At 41.7% G+C, this 19,860-nt stretch overlaps 2 protein-coding genes across 3 annotated transcripts in view; one reads left to right on the top strand and one right to left on the bottom strand.

Moving 5' to 3' along the window:
* raver2 (ribonucleoprotein, PTB-binding 2) overlaps nucleotides 1-7,933 on the top strand; it is an 87,360-nt gene extending 79,427 nt beyond the window's left edge. For both annotated transcript variants that reach the window (XM_037113620.1, XM_037113619.1), the window contains 2 exons: nucleotides 1,145-1,363; nucleotides 3,759-7,933. In XM_037113620.1, coding sequence (XP_036969515.1) covers nucleotides 1,145-1,363; nucleotides 3,759-3,899 — 360 coding nt within the window. In that variant the 3' untranslated portion in view covers nucleotides 3,900-7,933. The remainder of the gene's footprint in view (nucleotides 1-1,144; nucleotides 1,364-3,758) is intronic.
* A 6,815-nt stretch (nucleotides 7,934-14,748) lies between these two features.
* jak1 (Janus kinase 1) overlaps nucleotides 14,749-19,860 on the bottom strand; it is a 33,303-nt gene continuing 28,191 nt past the window's right edge. The window contains exons 21-25 of the mRNA XM_037113618.1: nucleotides 19,676-19,800; nucleotides 19,331-19,503; nucleotides 18,750-18,867; nucleotides 18,274-18,384; nucleotides 14,749-16,843 (exon numbers count right to left, since the gene is read on the bottom strand). Of these exons, the coding sequence (XP_036969513.1) occupies nucleotides 16,724-16,843; nucleotides 18,274-18,384; nucleotides 18,750-18,867; nucleotides 19,331-19,503; nucleotides 19,676-19,800 (647 nt within the window). The 3' untranslated portion in view covers nucleotides 14,749-16,723. The remainder of the gene's footprint in view (nucleotides 16,844-18,273; nucleotides 18,385-18,749; nucleotides 18,868-19,330; nucleotides 19,504-19,675; nucleotides 19,801-19,860) is intronic.

Below are 19,860 nucleotides of genomic sequence, written 5' to 3'. Positions count from 1 at the left end.
GAGGAAAAGAGGTGGACTGTCCCTTTATGGCCTGATCTCAAATTAGATACAAGCACTCACTCATAAAGCGTTCTTGCTTAATCTCACTTCAGTTATCTGCGTGCTTCAGTTAAGTTAAAGAGCCCAGCGTGTGCCAGGATGCTTTTTTAATACCCACACTAAATGAGCCAAGAGGCTCAAGGATGGCCACCAAAAAGCACGCTGCACTCTTATTAGATATGGAAGGCGCAACACTGATGGCTTTATTCAGACATGACAGCACAAAGAGGCAAAAAATAAACAGTAAGATGATGATAAATCACAAATCTGGTGGCAGAAGTTATTAATTCCTGCATACAAATAGCTAATTATTTCTTCATCAGGACTTGATCAATGACACCTGACGGGCTCCGTACAAAACAGACGCTCTTTAAAACCCAACCTGAATATCTTGAGTCAAACAACTTCCTGACCTGCATACGTAGTGTAACCGATCCGGAGCGGCAGGCCTCAGAGCAGCATGCTGGTATTTACATGCAGTTTGTCCACATGTTTATTTGCAGTGCTTGACCTCTCTGTGTGACACCGACACCCTGTTAGAGGGAACGCATCACTCAGCACCCAGCAGCTGACAGCAGACATCTCCACGTCTGGGCCATTCTGCTGCTGCTGCTGCTGGGGTGTGTGTGTGTGTGTGTGTGTGTGTGTGTGTGTGTGTGTGTGTGTGTGTGTATGTGTATGTGTGTGTGTGTGTGTGTGCTGAGTGAAGTGTTTGCTCGAAGATGCATTCATCGATCTGGCAGTGTGGCAGAGTTACATTGTGGTCTACTGAGCTCAGTGCTGGAGGAGAAACTGATATCTTGGAGAGAACGATATGATAGAGGTTCTTCCTGGCGTGGAACAGACCTGAAAATAATGCTGACATTCTGGCTGGTTGTCCTGAGGGAAAATGAACAATCTTGTCCAACAGCAGTGGCGGGATAAATAAGAGATCCTGTCCGAGGTTGTCTCCTGCAGACAATCAGTGGGTCTCATAATAGCCACTAGGGGGCAGAAAGATTGACATGAATGAATAAGTGAATAAACAAAGAGTAAAATCATGATGACAACAACATGCCACCCAAAATGTAACATTGCACTGTGTGTGCGTGTGTGTGTCTTCTAGGAGGTAGATGTGTGCAAGCCTCTCGGAGTCTCTCTGCACGCGGTCAGTAACGGCGCCGCCCCTCCACCGGCCGTCCTCCCAGCTGCTGCTGTGCTCCCAGCCTACAGCACCCTGCCTTTAATGCCCGGCTTCCTCGGGGCGCCACACCCGGCGGCAGCCGCACCGAGCCCCGTCACGCACGCACACACTGCCGCCACTGACTGGAACACCTATTACTATGTGAGTATAGAAGCTTAATTTTCTCACTCAGAGTGTAAAGACAATTTACAGGTCTGCAAATTTCATGGCAAGTAGAAGATCATTTTGTGTTGTTATCACCCCTGAACGACCACAATATTTTCCACATAATGTATTGAAAATTACCCCAACATGATTTAATTTTAATCACCTGCTATTTTCCAATAAGCAGATGATAAATAGCTGATAATTTCTTAATACATTTCCAGGAAACTTTCAGCAGATCAGTCCAACTTGGAAGCATTTTTTTTTTTTTTTTTTTACAGTTAATCAGGATAGACTGCCAATTACTGACAAATACAACTTCATACTCAAGAATTAAGTGGCATATTTCCCATTTTAAAGTTTCATTCCTTAATTGCCTATTTATATCTCATAATAATGTCTTCAAATTGCTCAAGTTAAATGTAACTCTTTTTATAATTTGAGATAACAGTACAACAGAGTTAATTACAATCAAGTATGTGCATATATTATTGGGGAGAATGTGGTTAAAAAAATGTTCTTCACTTTCAAACTAGTTGAAGATGAAGTTGCAACAACTCACGTATGTTAGTGAGACTGCCTCATCTGACCTGATGGGACTGTTCTGTTTTGGGGAGAAAACATCAGAGACTAACATTTCCTGAGACCTGTAGCTCCTTCACAATCAAAGACCTCTGCAGCAGTGGTCTGTCAGAGAAAATGTTTTCCTGTAAAGCGGTAACAGGAAGTGCTGCTTTATGTTTGAAGTTTCATGGAAATGTATGAATTAAATCACCAACTATTTATTAGCGCTTGTTGGAAAATTGCAGCATAGTTTCATTATATACTTAAGTGGTCAGTTTCAATAAGTTTAGAGGTATTTATTGTGGTAAATTTGGGGTAATTTCAGTTACGTTGCTCAGTACTTAACACCTACTTAGTTTGAAACGTCCACACTGTAAGATGACTACTACATCTGTTGGATGAAGCAAGAGAAAGTGTCTGCTGGCCTTTTTTTTTTTTTTTTTTACCTATTTTATTCTCCATTTTGTAGTGACTGTCTCCAGGGAGCGACCTCAGCTCAGGCAACAAAATCCAAACATTTCATTTTGCAGCTAACTACTTCAGTGTTTCTCATATTACTTCTGATATTAGTGGGCAGTGTGAGGTGTTTACAGTGGGGTGATGAGGGAGAGGGTCACCGCTCAGCTTGTTGAATTTGAAGTAATGATTCAGAAGAACCACTATTGGATGGATTTTATGTTTAATAATGCTTCTACAGGAGCCATGGTAATATAATAAATATTAGCACAGATGATTATCTTACACATCTGTTACTCTGTAGTGTTTAAGTGTTCAGTTACAACACTGTTGTGTGCAACAACATGTAACAATCTGATGGCCCGGCACTATGTGGTTACTGCCGCAACAACAATCTGTGTGTAACCTTTCCAAAGAGCCCCTGTAGCTCCTTCACAATCAAAGACCGACGAGGAAGTGGTCTGTCAATGAAAAGACCTTCATGTAACGCAGCAACAGGAAGTGTTCGTTGCATCACCAACTGCAAGCTGTAGTTATGAAATTGTGACTGCGGCTAGAACAATAGGTGGGCTCTTATGTTATAGTTAAATAAAGCCTTGGTGTCTGGTGTTTCCTGAACATTTAATCATATTTTGAGCCCCACCATGTGTACACAGCCACAGCATCATCAACAGCAACGTACTCATACAGGTCGAGAGATGACAAACAGGATAAGAAAGCAGTAACCACAATTCTGTTCATTTTTTCAGACTTTCCATCAATCACTGGGTAATGTGTCCTATTCAGGTGTCCACAGAGTTCTCTCTGATTGAACCGCTCACAACTCTGTGAGATTGCACGGTTAAAGGCTTTAAAATCAATTGAGAGGAGAGAAGGAGGAAAGGACTCTGAGTGCCGGATGACGCGAGCAGACAGGATCCAGACGGCTGAGCAAAGCCTCGTCTCCAGGAAGATTTACATTTGTTTGCACAGGCAGCCTCTGTGGCCCAGTCTCACTGAATACCTTTAAACTGTTAAACCCAAAACACACACAAACACAGGATGTTTGCATTGTTGCCAAAATCCCCAACTAGTGACATGTATTTTAGTTCATCTTTTTGTCCATTGGTGTACAGATGAAAACAACCTGTAGGCACTCAGTTTCTCATGTGTTTCAGAGATGATTAATCAGAGATGATTAATACAGATAGGTACAAGGGACAGAACTTCGATGGAGTCGTCTTTCAAACATTCTCCAGTATTACAATGTAACACCGGACATCAGCAACAACCTGACAAGTAACTTTAGTTGACCCTTGGGAGATATTCATGAACATCTCAGCACTTCTTCATCGCTGACTCTTCCTTCTCTTTCCTCTTCCCGTCTCCTCAGAACCAGACGAGGGGCCACAAGAGGGAGTACCCTCAGTTGGCGGTGCAGGAAGTGACATCATCAGATGGTGCCTACATCGGGCAGCACTCCCAAGGCCTGGGAGGGCAGTACGCCGACTACTTCAAGAGGAAGAGGCTCTAATATGAACCAAACCACCTTAAAGCCTAAAAGCTTGCGGGGGGAGGCACACACGCACGGGCGCCTGCTGGATGTCACAGCTCCCTCTAGTGGCCTTTCTGTGGCGGCCATTTTGCATCCCCACAGTAGGTGTTGAGTTTAACAGAATTTGGGGTTGCAAATGGCTCAAGTGAAAGTAAGCCATAGTGCTCTCTGATCTTGGCACTTATTTACACACACACACACACACACACACACACGCACACACACACATACAGCTACATACATACAAACACGGTGTTGCTTTTGTCCTGTTCAAGCCTTAACTCTTTAACTTAAACTGTTGTGTAAACTGTACTTATCTAATATTATCTTGTACATTTTTTCTAATATAATGTAAACTGAAGTAAACTGTATCTGTACGTATAAGCTGCTTTTGTATTGGCAGCCAGGCGACCTGTCCGCCTGCTGAAACTGTCTTAGGACTGGTCTCACAGTCAGGTGTCTCCCTCTGTGTCTCCTTTGAAAAGACAAAGCGCGTTTGTTGTTGCACACACACGCTTTGATTATTCAGTCGAGCTGACGTCTGTTTGTTCCCCGCTTCAGTGTCTTCTTTCCTCTTTTCCTTTTATCGCCCAGGTTCCTCTTTTATATCTCCCTGTGGAGAGTTAGTGAGTGTGTGCGCGTGATTGTGTTCGCGTGTGTGCGTGTTTATGCGTGTTGATATGCTGTTTCTGTAGGAAGTGTCAGCCATTTCAATCCCAAGGTTTGGGAGCACATCAGGAAAAAAACAAATCAAAGCCCTTAATTGTGGTGACTTTACAATAGCTTCCCTCGATGAATGGACCTTTCTTCTAAAGACTGGAGAGAAAATAAAAGGCTGATGTAAATACAGTGTGTAATACAGAATATATAAAGCCATGCGTAACAGACAATATCATATTTAATGGACATTTCCTGGCTCTTTTGTTGGGCGAGTTGTGCAACATGGATGAAAGGAAAACATTTACTGCGTGTCTTTTTTTTTTTCAATATATACTGTTCTATTTGTAATGTAATATAATAATATTCCAAGGCAATTCAAGTTATTTATTGATATTGAATCAAATTGTGTTGACTTTAATGTAGGTATCTGCTTTGGTTTTCAACATTTAAGCCAAATATTAGGGCACAGTCCTCCTCTCCTCTCCTCTCCTCTCCTCTCCTCTCCTCTCCTCTCCTCTCCTCTCCTCTCCTGTTGGGACTGTAACAGGAGCTTTACTTACATCACACCATCGATGTTTCAGACTGTAAGTGTGTCCCGAATTCATACTACATACTAACTGCAGACAGGTTTTCAGTTTGGAGTGTTGTTTGCATACTCAGATCGCTCAGTATGCATCCAAGAAAAATCTGTTTTTAGTGCTCTGTTGACAGAGACGAAGGAGCTGCTCACAGATGGCAAAATAATTCAAAATAATGCCGATGAGTTGGCTCCAGATAACTAAGTTGCAGTCAAATTTAATTTGATTGCATTTTTTATGGTGCACATATAGAATAATTTCCTATAAAAACTGTAAACTGTGCTGTTTCTTTCTGTAAACTGACTGGCACTATGGTTATATGGTTGGTATGTCGTATGAAATTAAGAAAGTTTTCATAATGTGAGGGATTTTCTGAATCAAAAGCATTTCCTCATCACGTGCTTCGACAGGCCGCTGTGCGTGTGATTTTTGTTGATGGCCGCTGGCAGAATTTCTGCGCCTTCATTTTAAGTTTGTAGAGGAAGCAGGTAGAAAAAGGCAAATTTACCCATTAGCCCAATCGCCAGGATGGAACGTTAGCGTCTAATGTTTCTGCAAACCACAGTCAGCCAGAGGTTGATTTTTGTACCAAACTTGGCGTGTCACGTTCACATTTTATGCTCATTAGCTGACTTTTACCCCAGGAGGTTGAAGGGATGATGGTGGTGTTAAAAAGCAAATGAGTGGGTTTGTGCCTAAACCTACTGTCAGCAGATTATAAGTGTGTGATGATAGTGTTGTGACAAAAGAGAAACAGAATATTCAACCTAAACAAAGTTGCAACAAAGACATACTCAGTTTTGATTTATGTGCTTTTGCAGAAACGTAGCTCACATTTATTCTGGCCATGGGGTCGCTTACTATCAATGTGGCCCACTGCAGAGTGGATTTATTTCCACAAAGGAAACAGAGAAATGATTCTTTATTTGGTGTGATAAAAAGATTTTTGTCTGTTTTTCAAGACTCTTTTTGGTATTTCAGTCCTTTTTTTTTTTTTTTTTTACCACAACAAATATAAATATTAGAGCAATGACTGTGAACTGCGTCATACTTCATCATACTAATTTACTTCGGTCCAGACGGTGTGTTTGATGTTCGACTGTAACGTGACAGCTTGGTCGTGAGGGTTCGTTGTGTGCACAGGCCTCCTGTTTAACAAACCGGCAATAACTAATAAGCCTCCTTCTACTGTAGAAAGATGAATGTAAAATGTTTATTTTCGAGTGTAAATGCCATCCGCACAGCATTCCATACGCCCACGTAACAGCTCATACACTGTGTGTGTGTGTGTGTGTATTCTGCTCATACTTATCTGACAATACATCAGTGAGCAGAATATTACCTGTGTGGCGGCCACGCACACACGCCATGAAACACAATAGCAGGAGAGATGAGATAAGAAGGTGTACGTCAGTCTGGTCACAGCTGGATGTGAACAGTAGAACAGGAGTGTGTCTGTGGCGATGGAGGAGTGCTGGTGTGCAGGTACGCTTATTAAGGACTAATAAAATGGCTGAACATAAAGTTGCAGTACATATCCCTCTGTCTGGTGTATCTCTCCATCTCCTCTGCTGCCTGCCCCTCATCTCATTACATCTTCCCTAACTCCATTTCTCTGCGCTGCGTCTCACTGCGTGCGTCTCACTTTCAGCTCATATTTAGCACGCAGCTGTGAAGCATTTTTGAAGGCTCCGTCCGGGACATACATCACGGAGGATGTGGAAACACACAGAGAGCAAAAGGAGAGGAGCGATAGAACGCAAATAAAGTGACAAAAAAATGATCCTGCTAAATATTTGCACACATCCAGGCAGGAAGAGGATCGGCCCCCGACACGCTGCCAATCAAAGGTTTTGTCTCGTCTGTGTGCACGTGTTTAGCATGATTTAGCCCCTCGCTTGTTTTTGCATTCAGTGGGGCTCCCTTTCTTTTTTCTCTTGCAGTATCATTGAGCTGTTGCAAAGCATTTTCTACAGTTTTTAGTTTTTTTGGACAAATTCCCCACAGGCTTCTCATGTTTGTACTGTGAGTCATTTTCCTACACTGACGCCTGACGTTCAGAACACTTGCCTAAAATCTGAGGGCGGGATGTAAGTTGAGCTAATTGATGATGTCCTGCTTTCCCTCCAGCAAACTTGAGTTTACACATATTGCATATCAGATCAATTGTACATTTATCTTGTAAACATCTGAAACATTTTGTCAGGCTTTACCTTTTCTTCCCCATCACACAACAGAAGCCCTGAGGGGGAAGGGAAGACTTTTTTTTTTTTTTTTTTTTAACTGGTGATTCATTTTCTAAGGCTGATCGAAAAAAAAAAAAGTCCTATCCTGTGTTTATGTTTTGATAACTGGTGGAAAATAAAGTTTTGCCAGCATAATCGATGGTCTTTTTTTTTTTTGCCATCTGTGAAAAAAAAGAAACTTTTTTTTAATTTTCAGGAAAAGTGATAGTGTGAAACTGAGTGGGGGAATGTTTTTTTGTTGGTGTTTTTTCCCACTTGGTTTCACACGGATATCTGCTACCCGGCTAACACACAATAGATGTATCTTGTGTTTAAAGTGTGTGGAGAAAACTTGCCTGGAAGACAACATGAAGGATTTTAGTTCTATTTAGAACGCAGCGCTGCTCTTCAGCCTCTGGTGGTCAAAGTGAGTATTACAAAAACAAACACAAACTTTTTTCTTTCACACATGAAAAAAAAAGAAATGAGCTGATTGTTTCACTCAAGATTTTTTTTTCAGTTACACACATGGGAAACAAAATAATATGTTTTTTCCCCAGAAATTATTTTTTTTCACACATAAAAATTTTTTTTTTTTTTTTCATCCATGGGGAATTTTTTTTCTCCTGAATTTCTTTTCACTCTGATTCTTCCATTTTTAACATTTCTTTTTGTCAGTTCAACTTTTTCCATTCATTTTCACTAATGAAAAAAAGTGAAATTGTCTTGATTTTCCACTGTGTTTCATGCATGGGGGAAAAAACTGCATTTCCAAAAAATCATCCTGGAATTTCTGACATTCATAGATTCCTAAAACTGCTTTAGAAAATAAAGGAATGTAGTATTACGTACGTACGAGTATCCTGGCAAAACACAGGACACAGAAGAGAAAATAAATAAGATCAGTGTTAGAAAATGGATCACCAGGAGAAAAAAAAAATAATTCTGTATTAACATCCTTATAAGCACACATTTCTATTTCCAGTTCATCATTGTTTTGAATTTTACTAACTTGTCTTTGCGCTATTGTGGCGTGTCGCCTGTCTGTTTCCAGTATGTTTGCTGCTGTGGCAGTTTGAAATGCTTTTATTTTGGTGAATCTTTGTTTGAGACCTGTTCAGTACTATTAAGATTAGATCACAGAGACATACGAAACAGAAAAAAATGCTTTTTTTCCCACTGCAAATGTTCAAACTGTCATTTATGAATATTGCATTAGCTATTTGCTGATGCTATTTCCTGAGCCAGGTGCAGAGGTGAGGGACGAGTAGACCAGAGGTTGCAGCCACACTGTCTAGCTTTCACAATTACATTAATTTGCACCGTGTCTACACTAGACCTTCATCGGGGGAAAAAAAAAGTGAGGGTCCAGCAGTAAAATGTTGCAGGTAAATGTAATTTTTGCAGTTTAGACAGTGTGTGGGAGTTGACCTCCAACTTTTAGATCACAGAGTTCTAAAATATTTCGAAATTACAAACATTTCTCCCATCAAATCTGAATCGGTTTTATAACAGGTGTCTGCTTACTGTTGGTTCAGAATATTACTGAAGTATATCTAACTGAATTGATCAAGCTATCCTCACATTTCAGAAAGAACAGAAGAAAAATAAATGTGAATGCAGCTGGGGGTTGCATGCTTTAGTTCTGTTGGCCTCATGAGTAGACATCTCTACCTTCATGTTTTTACTTTCTGCTGCTTAGATGAAGTTATTACAGTAGCTGTGTCGAGGCCCTCTCCTCACCTGCTCTCTCTGTTTGCTCGCTGTTGGTTTGTGTATTTTTCTGCCTTGAAACAGCGAGCAAGACTCATTAAGGAGGGATGGCAGGAGATCCAGCCGCTCGGCATTCCAGCACAGGGAGCTTCTGTTAAAAAGAAAAGCTTGGGAGTCTTCGTCTGTGGTCAAATCTGCTTTCACGTCTCCTTCTCCATCTGCGGCTGTTTGTGGAAGCCGTTTTGCATTTTCCTCTATTAATCAGTTCTTCAGATGTTTTTTTTTCCCCCCCATACTCTACCACTTTGTCATCAACCTAACCCCCACTTGAATCAACCATAACTGCACAGAAACATCAGCTTCATGGTCCGGCTGGCTCTGCGTCAAAGTTTAAATGGTGTGAGTGGATGAAAAGCAGTCAGCTGGACTCTGTTTTGCTCTCACTTCCACCTCGCTGTAAGGCGAGAGAGAGAGAGAGAGAGGTGTGTGTGTGTGTGTGTGTGTTGAGACCAGAGATGGGGCCTCTGTGTTTGTGGGTCTGAACAGCCAAGGCAGCAGATTCTAGACAGCGCTGTCCGCTTGACTGTTTCCCCGTCTGTCTCTCTGCCTCGCTGTCTGTCCCCTCCACTGTCTGTTTTCCAGTCCGACTGTCTGCCACCAAAGTCGGGTCGAGCCTGCATTTATTTTAGCGGTACCAGCACAGCTGCGTCAGCTTTATTCTCTGCATTGTGTCTCAATGAAGTTTACAGAGAAGAAGTTTTGAGAGTGTGAGGACGGAGCCTGGAGTGTAAATGTTTCATTGTCACCAGAGAGAGAGAGCTTTTCTTTGTTTACCAAGTTTTCACACACTCAGGTTTGGCCGTCCACAGCACAGACCGGGGGCAGCAATGGCTGTGTTGGGCTTAAACTAGAAGTGAAGTGTCAACCTGTCTTCTTCTTTTCACTTCAGTCCATCCATTTTTAGATTGTTTGGTCATTTTACGATACAGGGCGCTCAAAAACTTGCCAAATAAATATGTGTTAACTGTGTTGCCAGCAGGTCTCAGATTTAACGCTAATCAACCAGTAATGGCTCCTCTTCCTTTCATAGGCTGTCGACAGGTCGTTAGTGTAGTCGTCAAGTTCATGTTGAAAAGAAAGTGGCTGTTACTAGAGCACATCTGGCTGACGCTTTCGAGCAAATGGAAGAGGAAGTGAGGACGAAGAAAAAGGAAACAAACCAACTGAGCTGATTAACAGGAAAGACCTCACAAAATACCTCTGCCATCGTCATCTTTTGTTTTAAACAGGCAGAGGCCGCTGAGAGCAAGCTGCCTGTTTTGAGGCTGACGCAAACAGTCCAAGGGGAACACCAGTGTTCACCTGTGCCAGGCTGCTCAGAAGGGACTCCAAACTGGGCGAAAGGTACCAAGGCCGTCTAATCTTTGCCTGCTTCGGCACCATTTTCCACTTTTGCGGATCATGATACTCAAAATCCATTTTTCCAGTCTCAGCATGAAATCCAACTCCTTCTGAGTTGTGCTGGACACCAGTTCTTTGCTTAATTTTGGTGGACACCATTTGTAAGCATCAGGTCGCCTCCTTTGGACCGTCAGGGAAAAGCTGACCCGAGTCCTTCACAAAGAAATCCACAGTCCAGCAGCGTTGAAACACAAACAAATCGCCCACAGGCTGCCATCGCCAGCCGAGAGAGACCGGGAAGGCCTTGTTTTTCACGCTATATTTACAATCCAGTGATAATCAGGACCAGATAAATAATAATGCTGCTGCTGTACCTGGTGCAGTGCAAACTTTCATAAGCGAGCAGTTCTGAGTGTCGACTGTAGTGTAGCTCGGCGACAGGCGATTTGTATCTCTGGAACTGGCAGCAATGTTGCATTTACACACTTATACTTCAGTGCTACAGCTGTGGCCAACAATAAACAGCTTGTTGGCGCCCGTTTAAAACCGACCAACATCCTCGTCAGGGTGCAGCAGCTGTAGTGTTTCCAGTGTGTGTTCAGACCATAGTGGAGTTCCTTCTTTGTACTCCCCATCACAGTGTTCATGCATCGCCATAACAACCTCCAGGCTGTGCTGTCCTGTGTGTCCTTGAGGTTGTTTGCATTTCTCCCAGTCATCTTGATAGTGTGTGCATCTTATAGAAACACCATCCTGGAGAGTTCTGGTGGGTTTTTTTTTTGGCTCTTGCTTGACGTTTTTTTTTTTTTGCTTTTACCTTTAACCGTCAGGAGGGTGTAACGGCTGGTGGTGAGTGTGTCTCCTGCTGACGCCTGTTTGCCAGAAACCGCTGCTGGGAGATGAGATTATACACAGAATAAGAAATTAAGTGAAAATCACCCACAATAGTTGCATCACTTCCAGGCTTCCGTAATGTCACCGGATTGCGGCTAACGAGAGTCGACCTGGTGTGTGCTGCTGGAGCCAGTAATTGTAGGTAGCTGTCGGAGTGTGTTTCTGTGGGTGTAGCTCTCTAAAAATGTGCTCTTGGCAGGTAATGGGGGTAAGGAGAGACAGGTTGAAAGAGAGTATAGAGAGAGAGAGAGAGAGAGAGAGAGAGAGAGAGAGGAATGGAAAAACAACTCCAGCTGCCTTCAGCCGCTCAGCCTGCTGGGACTTTTTGTTTTTTTTTCCAAGTCTTCTCCTCTTCTGTCTATTGGCTCGGTGAAGGCTGTTGCTTATGTCTGCCAGACTCCTGCATGTTGCACGTACCTGTAGAGCTGTCACACATTCACATACACACACACACACACACACACACACACACACACACACACACACACACACACACACACACACACACACACACACACTGGAAACGTCTCCTCTCTGCTCTGGTGTTTGTATTAGTGGTAGCATTTCTCTCCCCTTCCGCTCTCACACAGCTCTCCTTATGTGATCCGAGTCCACATGAATTTACTATCCCCCGCCTGTGTTTACGCCTTATTGCCTCCTCATCCGGCCTCTTCGATCACAGGTTGCGTTTGTGCTGCGGGCCGACTGACAAACGTCATTCCTACCCCCGGCTGTCGGACAGATATCTGACAGCGGTCTAATTGTAGTCGGACACGTAAGGTCACAGTTGGCACCGGGCCTCCAAAACCTGTCAGTCTCTAGACGTGCGAGTGTGGCGGCTTTGTGCAGAGTGATCCTGTTAAATCGGCCCCAGCGACGTTTCAAGGATGCAGCTGATGGTATTGTTATCATTTTTAGACCAAAAACAACAAAGTCTTGGTTCGCATGTTAGTGCATTAATGACCTGTCTGTGGTTTTCAGCCCCAAGATGTAAATAATAAAAGGCAGATATAAATATGTTGTTGTTCGCAGCCTGGGCATGTTCTCTGCACAGGAAGGGACATATACATACAAATCATGTTGAAATAGTTGTGCCTCTATGTTCATTTTTCAGTTGCAGTTTGATGGTATTTGTGTCCTCTTTTTATCTTCCCCCAGACGCCTGCAGTCGATGCCCTGAGCGGAGATGTTGTGTGCTGGTCCTACGCGGCCTCTCGGTGTAGGGGTGTTTTTTGTTTTTTAGGCTGTACCAGCAGAGATGTTACGGTGTTTAAATAGATCCCCAGATCCTGATCTAAATCAATTTAGCATGAGTCTGGCTCGTGCTTGGCATTTCCATCTGAGCCACGTTTCCACCCAAAGCACCCAGAAGTTAGAGTCCCAGGAACTACTTTTCAAGAAACTTAAAGGTTCCTTCAGCCCGTTGCTGTTTGCATTTCCACGGCAGTCAGAACACCCACGAAGATGAAAAGAAATAAGGCTAAAAAAAACTGAGCACTCAAAAAAATGCTCTTCTGCTGCCCCAAAGTTTCTGTGCTTTTCTGAGAGAACTGAAACGTATTTCTACTGAAACCTCTTTAACTCTGCTCTGATCATTTTATTAGCCTGAGTCTTGGCACGGAAAATGCTCTGTCATCTTCTGAGGTTTTGCTTTGGTTTCTTAGAAGTTCGGAGCTGCAACTGCATAATTCCAAAAAGAGATATTCACTCTGAAAGAGTCAAATTCTGATCAGTCTCACAAGTGTTATCTCATTAGATCACTCACACAGGCCTTGTACAGTAGTTGAAGAGTTATGCAAGACTGATTTTACGTTTGCAAGGCTAGTGTCATTAGTTTGGACCCTGGCTCCTTCAGGTTCCTGGGGAGAGTTTGTGCAGTGGAAATGCAGCTGTAGTAAAGTTGGGGTTGAACACTTTGAGATCATTCAGTTATTATTTAGGCTTTCTAATGATCCAGTCTTTGTGGAGCTATGAAGCCTCTTTAGGGGAGGAGGAACACCTGGCAACTTTTGTCATTTCATCATCTTTTCTCAAAGCCAAATCAGATTGTAAGCTGAGTTTGGTTTCACAGGTGATTCTGTGCCTGCACCTGCTCTACGAGTCCTTAGTTATCAGCTTTTCTTAATGCACCTCTGCATGTGTTGTTTCAAACCTTTGAATAATTTCCTTGTGTTTAGTTGTACTCAACAGTGTTTCTTCAGTAACCTATTGTCCTAAGAATTCATTTTGTAAGCCTTGAGCTTTTTTTAACGATGAAACCGTCATGTTGCAATATGATCTTTAACACTGCCTCCCCCAGTCTCAGTATGAACTGAAATGGTTATACAACTGGGGAAGAAACCATGTTAAATGTGTGGTTGCCTTTGTAGACTATCAGACATTGTTTTATTGGGGAATGTTGTGTAATCTTGAGTGATAAAAAAAGAGGTTGTGTCTCTCATTATTTTTCTGTGCCTCTGTACCACCAACTAGACGTGACGTCCTCATGATGATTGTACTCGTGGCGGGGGGGGCTCGTTCCCCTGAGATTACACAGCACAAACAGAGCCATACACACACACACTCACACACACACACACACACACACACACACACAGGAAGTGAAGGCTGTTCTTGAACCTCGTGGTGACCTGTCAGTGAGCCAGCTGCAGCTCGCACCTCGAGTTCCGTTTCTGTGCAAACGCAGCCTCGACTTATTTATTGTTGGTCTTGAGTTGTTGATAATCGATAATATTGAGAAGAAAATGCAGTCAGTTTTATTTTTATGGGGCTCATTTACATCAGAACAGAAAATCTCATCTGAACTCTTGTATAGTGATTTTGTTTTGTGTTTTGTAGTATAAACACAGCTGAATCACTTCAGGTCAAAATCCAGATCTTTTTTCTGTTCTTATGTGAACAAAGCCTCGTCTAAGCTTCAGTGCATTGCCATTGTACCAGTATGTATTCTGCATATTACACAAGGTCAGTGGTGAGGCTGGACTTTGCAATAGTGACTGACTGTGTGTATGTGTGTGCGCGTGTGCCTGTATGTGTGTGTGTTGATCCAAAAGCTTTGCAATACTCAAGTATTTCAGATTTTCTGACACATTTTAATAGCTGTAGATAAATCTATAGATTTGCTGTGCTTCTTGCTTTGTAAAGTTTTTTGCTTTTTTTGAGTATGTGGATTTTTCTGACCTGAAACATACTGTAGATTTTGCAAAATTTTATATCACACTGACATTGCTATCGTTTTACTGTGAATAAGGTATTTCTAGAGCAATTTTAGCATGCCTCCTTACAACTGTAATATATAGAAGAACCTGTTTTCAGTAGTTAATGATATATTGCATTTGGACTGACACAGACAGAACATTGATGAACAAAACATGATTTTATTTATTTTTTCATTGTGTATTTATGGACACTTTTACCTTCCATAAGTCATACTTTCTGTCTTATTTTTTTGAAAAATATATATATATATATATATTTCTTTTCTTTCTCTTACTTTGAGCAGAAGGAATTGTCTTTTACATTCCTAAATAAAATGTGGACTGAAGCGCAACTTTGTTTTTTCGACAGTCCTTTTCTTTTGCCTTTCTACCAACATTCACAGTAAAAAGCCAGACAGTTGCATCAGAATGGACCATTTCTAAGTTGAAGTCATGATCATATCTGACTGAGAGATTTTGTGGCTACATGGCTCAAATCTACTGGTGGATTTAACACAGGAACAAAAACAAAACAAACAAAAACCCTCTGCTCAAACCATTTCACTGACACACATAAAATACACTTATGCATTTCCTGGCATATTGAAGGATACAAAGAAACAAATAAAATGCATGTACATTATAGTGCATTGCTATGAACATTTCTTGTCGCTACAACAAATGAACATGAAATGCCATGTGAATTATCATTTCTCTGTCTCACTTCAAACCCTCTGTACCATCTGAAGTTCTTCCATCAACAGTATGCATCAATGGTAATTGGCTCTTATTCTGCTTTAATATGTATAGTATATAAACATGTAATAAAGTATTTGTGGCTTTAACACATTCGAACTGAAGAGCCACAAGAAAACAGTGGGGAGAAATTGAAGTGATGCTGCCCTCAAGTGTCTCTCACAGGTACTGAGAGTGCTGTATGTGAGGACTAACCAAGATTCAATCCATTCCATTATTTAATGAACTGAAGTGTACAAACATAACCATCTCAAACATTCAAAGGATGTAAGACACACAGTGTAAAAGTGAATTGTTTTTATGGAAAATATCCCTTCTTGATGGCGTGAAGAGGTTAGAGCACAATAACCTGTTAAAGAAAAAATGTCAGATTTTCGGTTCTGTGCAGATGAAGCTCAAGCAGCTCCTTCACATGGAAACTATTGTGATTGGTGTCTGGTTACAACACAGGCTGCCAATAAACTTATCATTTCATCTGCTTTATAACTATGTCAATTCCTTGACAGTGAACATGCCTGCTTCCTAAAAACTTTGAAACAAAGCACATTCTCCTCACAGTTGGGAAGCTAAAGCCAATGAATATTTGGCATTTTGGCTCACAAATGACCGAAACAATTAAACTATTTCTCTAACTCTAAAAGAATGCAGCAAGAGGAACGTGGCCGACATCTGCACATGATGAACAGAAAATCCAAACATTCAACACAGATCATTCCCTGGCTCTCTTAAAGAAATAATCAGGAGATTTTTGAGTCCATGAAACAAGCAACGGTGGCACAAAATGCTGAAAAACCCATCTTCAGTTTCTCTGTGTTAATGCCCGTGTTCCATCTTCTTTAGCTCATCCATCCCAGCACTTAATATGATTCAGCAGTCATCCACCCAGCTTCCGTTATAAAGAAGAACGCCACAATACTATTTAACATTGTAAAGTGAGCAGTCCGTTGCTTGGTTTCCATCATTCAAGCTTCAATGAGCGACATCAGCCATGTGTCCACATGATTATAAGGCCTTCAGAGCACATTATACGAGCAACAAGTCCACATGAGTTTGATATTTCTCACATTGCAGATAGCTATACTTGGAAGATATTAGGTCACATTAAACATGGGCTAAGGCTACAAGATTTATCAGGATTAATCTTATCTCATCCAAAATAATCAAATATCAGAGTAATACGACCAATATGAGAGCGTCAAATAAAAATGTTGAAAATATAGCAAACTAAAATAACCAAGTCTTTATACCAAAGTTGTGGAAGGTTTATATGTGAGTATGAAGGAGATGTGTCTCTCAGTACTGTGAAGCTGAACAAAGCAGTTGCTGATCTGGGGTCTGTTTTGCCGTCTTCGCTCCCAGAGCCTCAAACAGGCTGAGGTTTAAAAGTCGTTCTGTGGTTGGAGCTGTTGCATCATTCTTGTCAGCTCATCAATCAGCTGGCTAAAGGTGATCCTATTCTCAGGCATCTGCTCCCAGCATTTGAGCATCAGCTCGTACACCTGTCGAACATGAATTGTGATGGAATTACAGGTGGCAAACCATGTACAACTGAGATAACATATATTTCCTGCAGAAACCACAAGCATTTAAATTGCAGCAGCTTTTACTTTCTTTGAAGGTAAGTAGGACAGATAAATATATGTCTGTCTGCAGATGTAATCTACTGTGGTTATACCTTCCCTACAGATGGCACAGGTTAGTCACTCACAGGTGTGGTGTTAGCTTTTCTCTGATCCTAGGTCGGTTGGCAAGGCCAGAAACATGGTCCACACGAGGACGTGAATGCAAATGACGACGCCTGGCCCAACTGGCACAAACAGGCCTCCCCAGTGAACATAATAGACATGCTGTTGACCCACCAGACTGATGGTCGGTCGGTGTTAGGGCAGACAGTGGCTTTAGTTGGCACTGGATGGCATTGTAGGAGGCTTTTTGGCTCATTGATTGGCCACGCTTGTCATGACAGAAACCACTCCAATTGGCTGTTAATGTGCTAAAGAAGAAGACTTGGAAAAGACACAGAAAGCCCCTTCTCAGCCTCTCGCTGTAGTATCCAGGATTTCACCCAGTTGGCGCAGTTTCTCCTTTAACCATTTTCAATGATCAGACATATTCTCAATTAGAGAAGCTAAGCTATATTAGCGAGAGTGGTGTCAAAAAATGCTGCGTAATCATAACTTGTAGTCTTCGGGGTGTGTTCAAGTGCAACTTTTTGGCCATGTCAGAGCAGACATGAGGTGACACAGCAGTCAGCCTCTCTCGCAGCTAGTTCTTTGATGTCATTTTGGTGTGTCAGAGCCTTTAGGCACAGGTGAAGGAGACAAAAGTCTTTCCTGAATGGGGCCACACAGAATTCATTATGCCGTTGTAATTACCTCCACCATGTGAAACTACTTGGTGGTGGAAGAGAGAGACAAGAAGAGGTGATGAAATGTTAAATATGTCGATGCATGCAGTCAGCTTAGTCAATCTGGTTAACTGTTTTGAACTAGAGTTACCCCCAAACATAATGGGTCAGCTTTCTCTTTTTTTTCTCTGTTGCATGCTGTAGCTTTCCAGTTTTAAGGTGACAAATCCAAGAATGTAACAACATGGATCATGTTTCTGGCCTTAGGGTGTCCGGGCCTCTGCTTTTGAGGCCCCAGACTCCGGATTGGCCCCTTTTCTCCACTCTTTTCTTCTTAAACTCTTACTAAATTTTTTTAGACAAGGACTTTTTATATTATTAAGGCAAAGGCTGGTCTTCTGACTTGATCGTACCCTTTTCCTCTTCACCTGAGAACTCAAACATTCTGACTATTGTTGTACTGTTGTTGTTTTCCTTTCCTCTCCTTACCTATTGTTTTCTTTGCATTCATTTTGTGAATAAAGACAATACAGATTGTGTTAGTGTCACTGTTGTGTTGATAAAGAGAAAAGAGTTTCTTACAGGCTCAGGACAGTCATCAGGACGTGGTAACCTCTTCTCTTCTGCCAAGACCTTTATCAATCGCATGACAGTCATCTGACCATGAGTCTTGCCAATCATGTCGAGGAAGAGCTGCATGGACCAGGACAAGGACGTGTTAGAAGAGAAAACCAAGAACACTGTTCACTGTTCAGTGGTTAAAGACAGTGATGAGTACAGAACTTTAAATTTTTTAGCTTGTATCACGTCTTATTAGTTTACACATACAAGAGATACATTTTATTCAAATTAATACATATAAAGAGGCTAAGTCCCTCCCTGGCACAGGACCTAATTTCAATTGTACTTATTTTCAGTAGTCAATGAGGAGAGACATTTTTGATACAATTTTAATTGTGCCATAAATTACACATGCTTGTAAATTTAAATTTTGCAAGTGAAGCAAGTCACAAGTTGTTGTAAACACAGTAAAAATTACAGTGAAAAAAAAAACTCACGTTCATCGGGCTCTTCTTGGGGTCACAGTAGCTGATGAGTTCGTGCAACGTGACTCCAAAGGACCAAACGTCTGAAGCTCGGTAGAACTTGCAGTAAGTCAGACACTCTGGAGCATACCTGAAAAAGCCAAGTGCATGAGCGTTAATACTTCTCCAGTTGATCAAACTGTTGCACGGTAAGGTGTGGCATTTCAAACCTGTCTCAGGCAGCCATTTACACGATAAGTTTTCTATGTAAGGAAAGTATGTATGTATGTACGTATGTATTCACTGAAATACACTGCTTTAGTACTTGCTGCAGGAGAGCTTATTATTATCACTGCAAAAAATCATTGTACCCACTGGATGAAGAGGTTTAAGGTTTAATGAAATCCCTTCACCTTGTTACAGTATTTCTCTTCTTAGTTCATGTACAATCTATCTTCAGACGTTGACCCCCCGATCCTTACTATTTTATCTAGTAACCAATCCACTTTGTATTTTCTCCTTTCTTTACAGACTCTCTTTTAATAATAAGACTTCAGCTCTTACAGTGGAGTCAGAGAGTAAAATGTTCATCTCCTTCCCTCCTCTCGACTCACCAGAAAACAGGGCTGTCATTTTCATCTTTGACAGTATAATATCCCTCATTATCCTTGATGCTCTTGGTGAGGCCGAAATCTCCGATCTTCACCGTCCTCTCGTTCTCCACCAGCACATTTCGGGCAGCCAGGTCCCGGTGGATGTAATTTTTAGATCCCAGATAGTCCATTCCCTTAAAGGAAGTAAAAAAGTTAAATATCTAAAAACTACTCGATTGTGGTTGATAAAATTATCATCTTATTTAACTACATACTGGGAAGTTGATGAAGGCTGATGGCTGCTATTTTATTATTAGTCAGTTAAAGTTATAATATAGAGAAGTGCCTGTAATAAGGAACTGTTACCTTGCATATCTGGATGGAGTAGCTGAGCAGGGTGCCGAGGTTGGTGTCTTTTTTGCGTCGGGGTAGATACTCCTTCAAACTGCCCAGTGGTACGTACTCCATGATCAGCTTAATGGCCTGACCACCTAAAAACACATTTACGTATAAATACAATCAGAAACCGACACAAATGGTGCTTTAATATA

The sequence above is a fragment of the Acanthopagrus latus genome, chromosome 11 (genome assembly GCF_904848185.1).
Source record: "Acanthopagrus latus isolate v.2019 chromosome 11, fAcaLat1.1, whole genome shotgun sequence".
NCBI lineage: Eukaryota > Metazoa > Chordata > Actinopteri > Spariformes > Sparidae > Acanthopagrus > Acanthopagrus latus.
The sequence above is the reverse complement of the archived record's forward strand: the minus strand, read 5'-3'. Positions and strand labels throughout refer to the sequence as shown.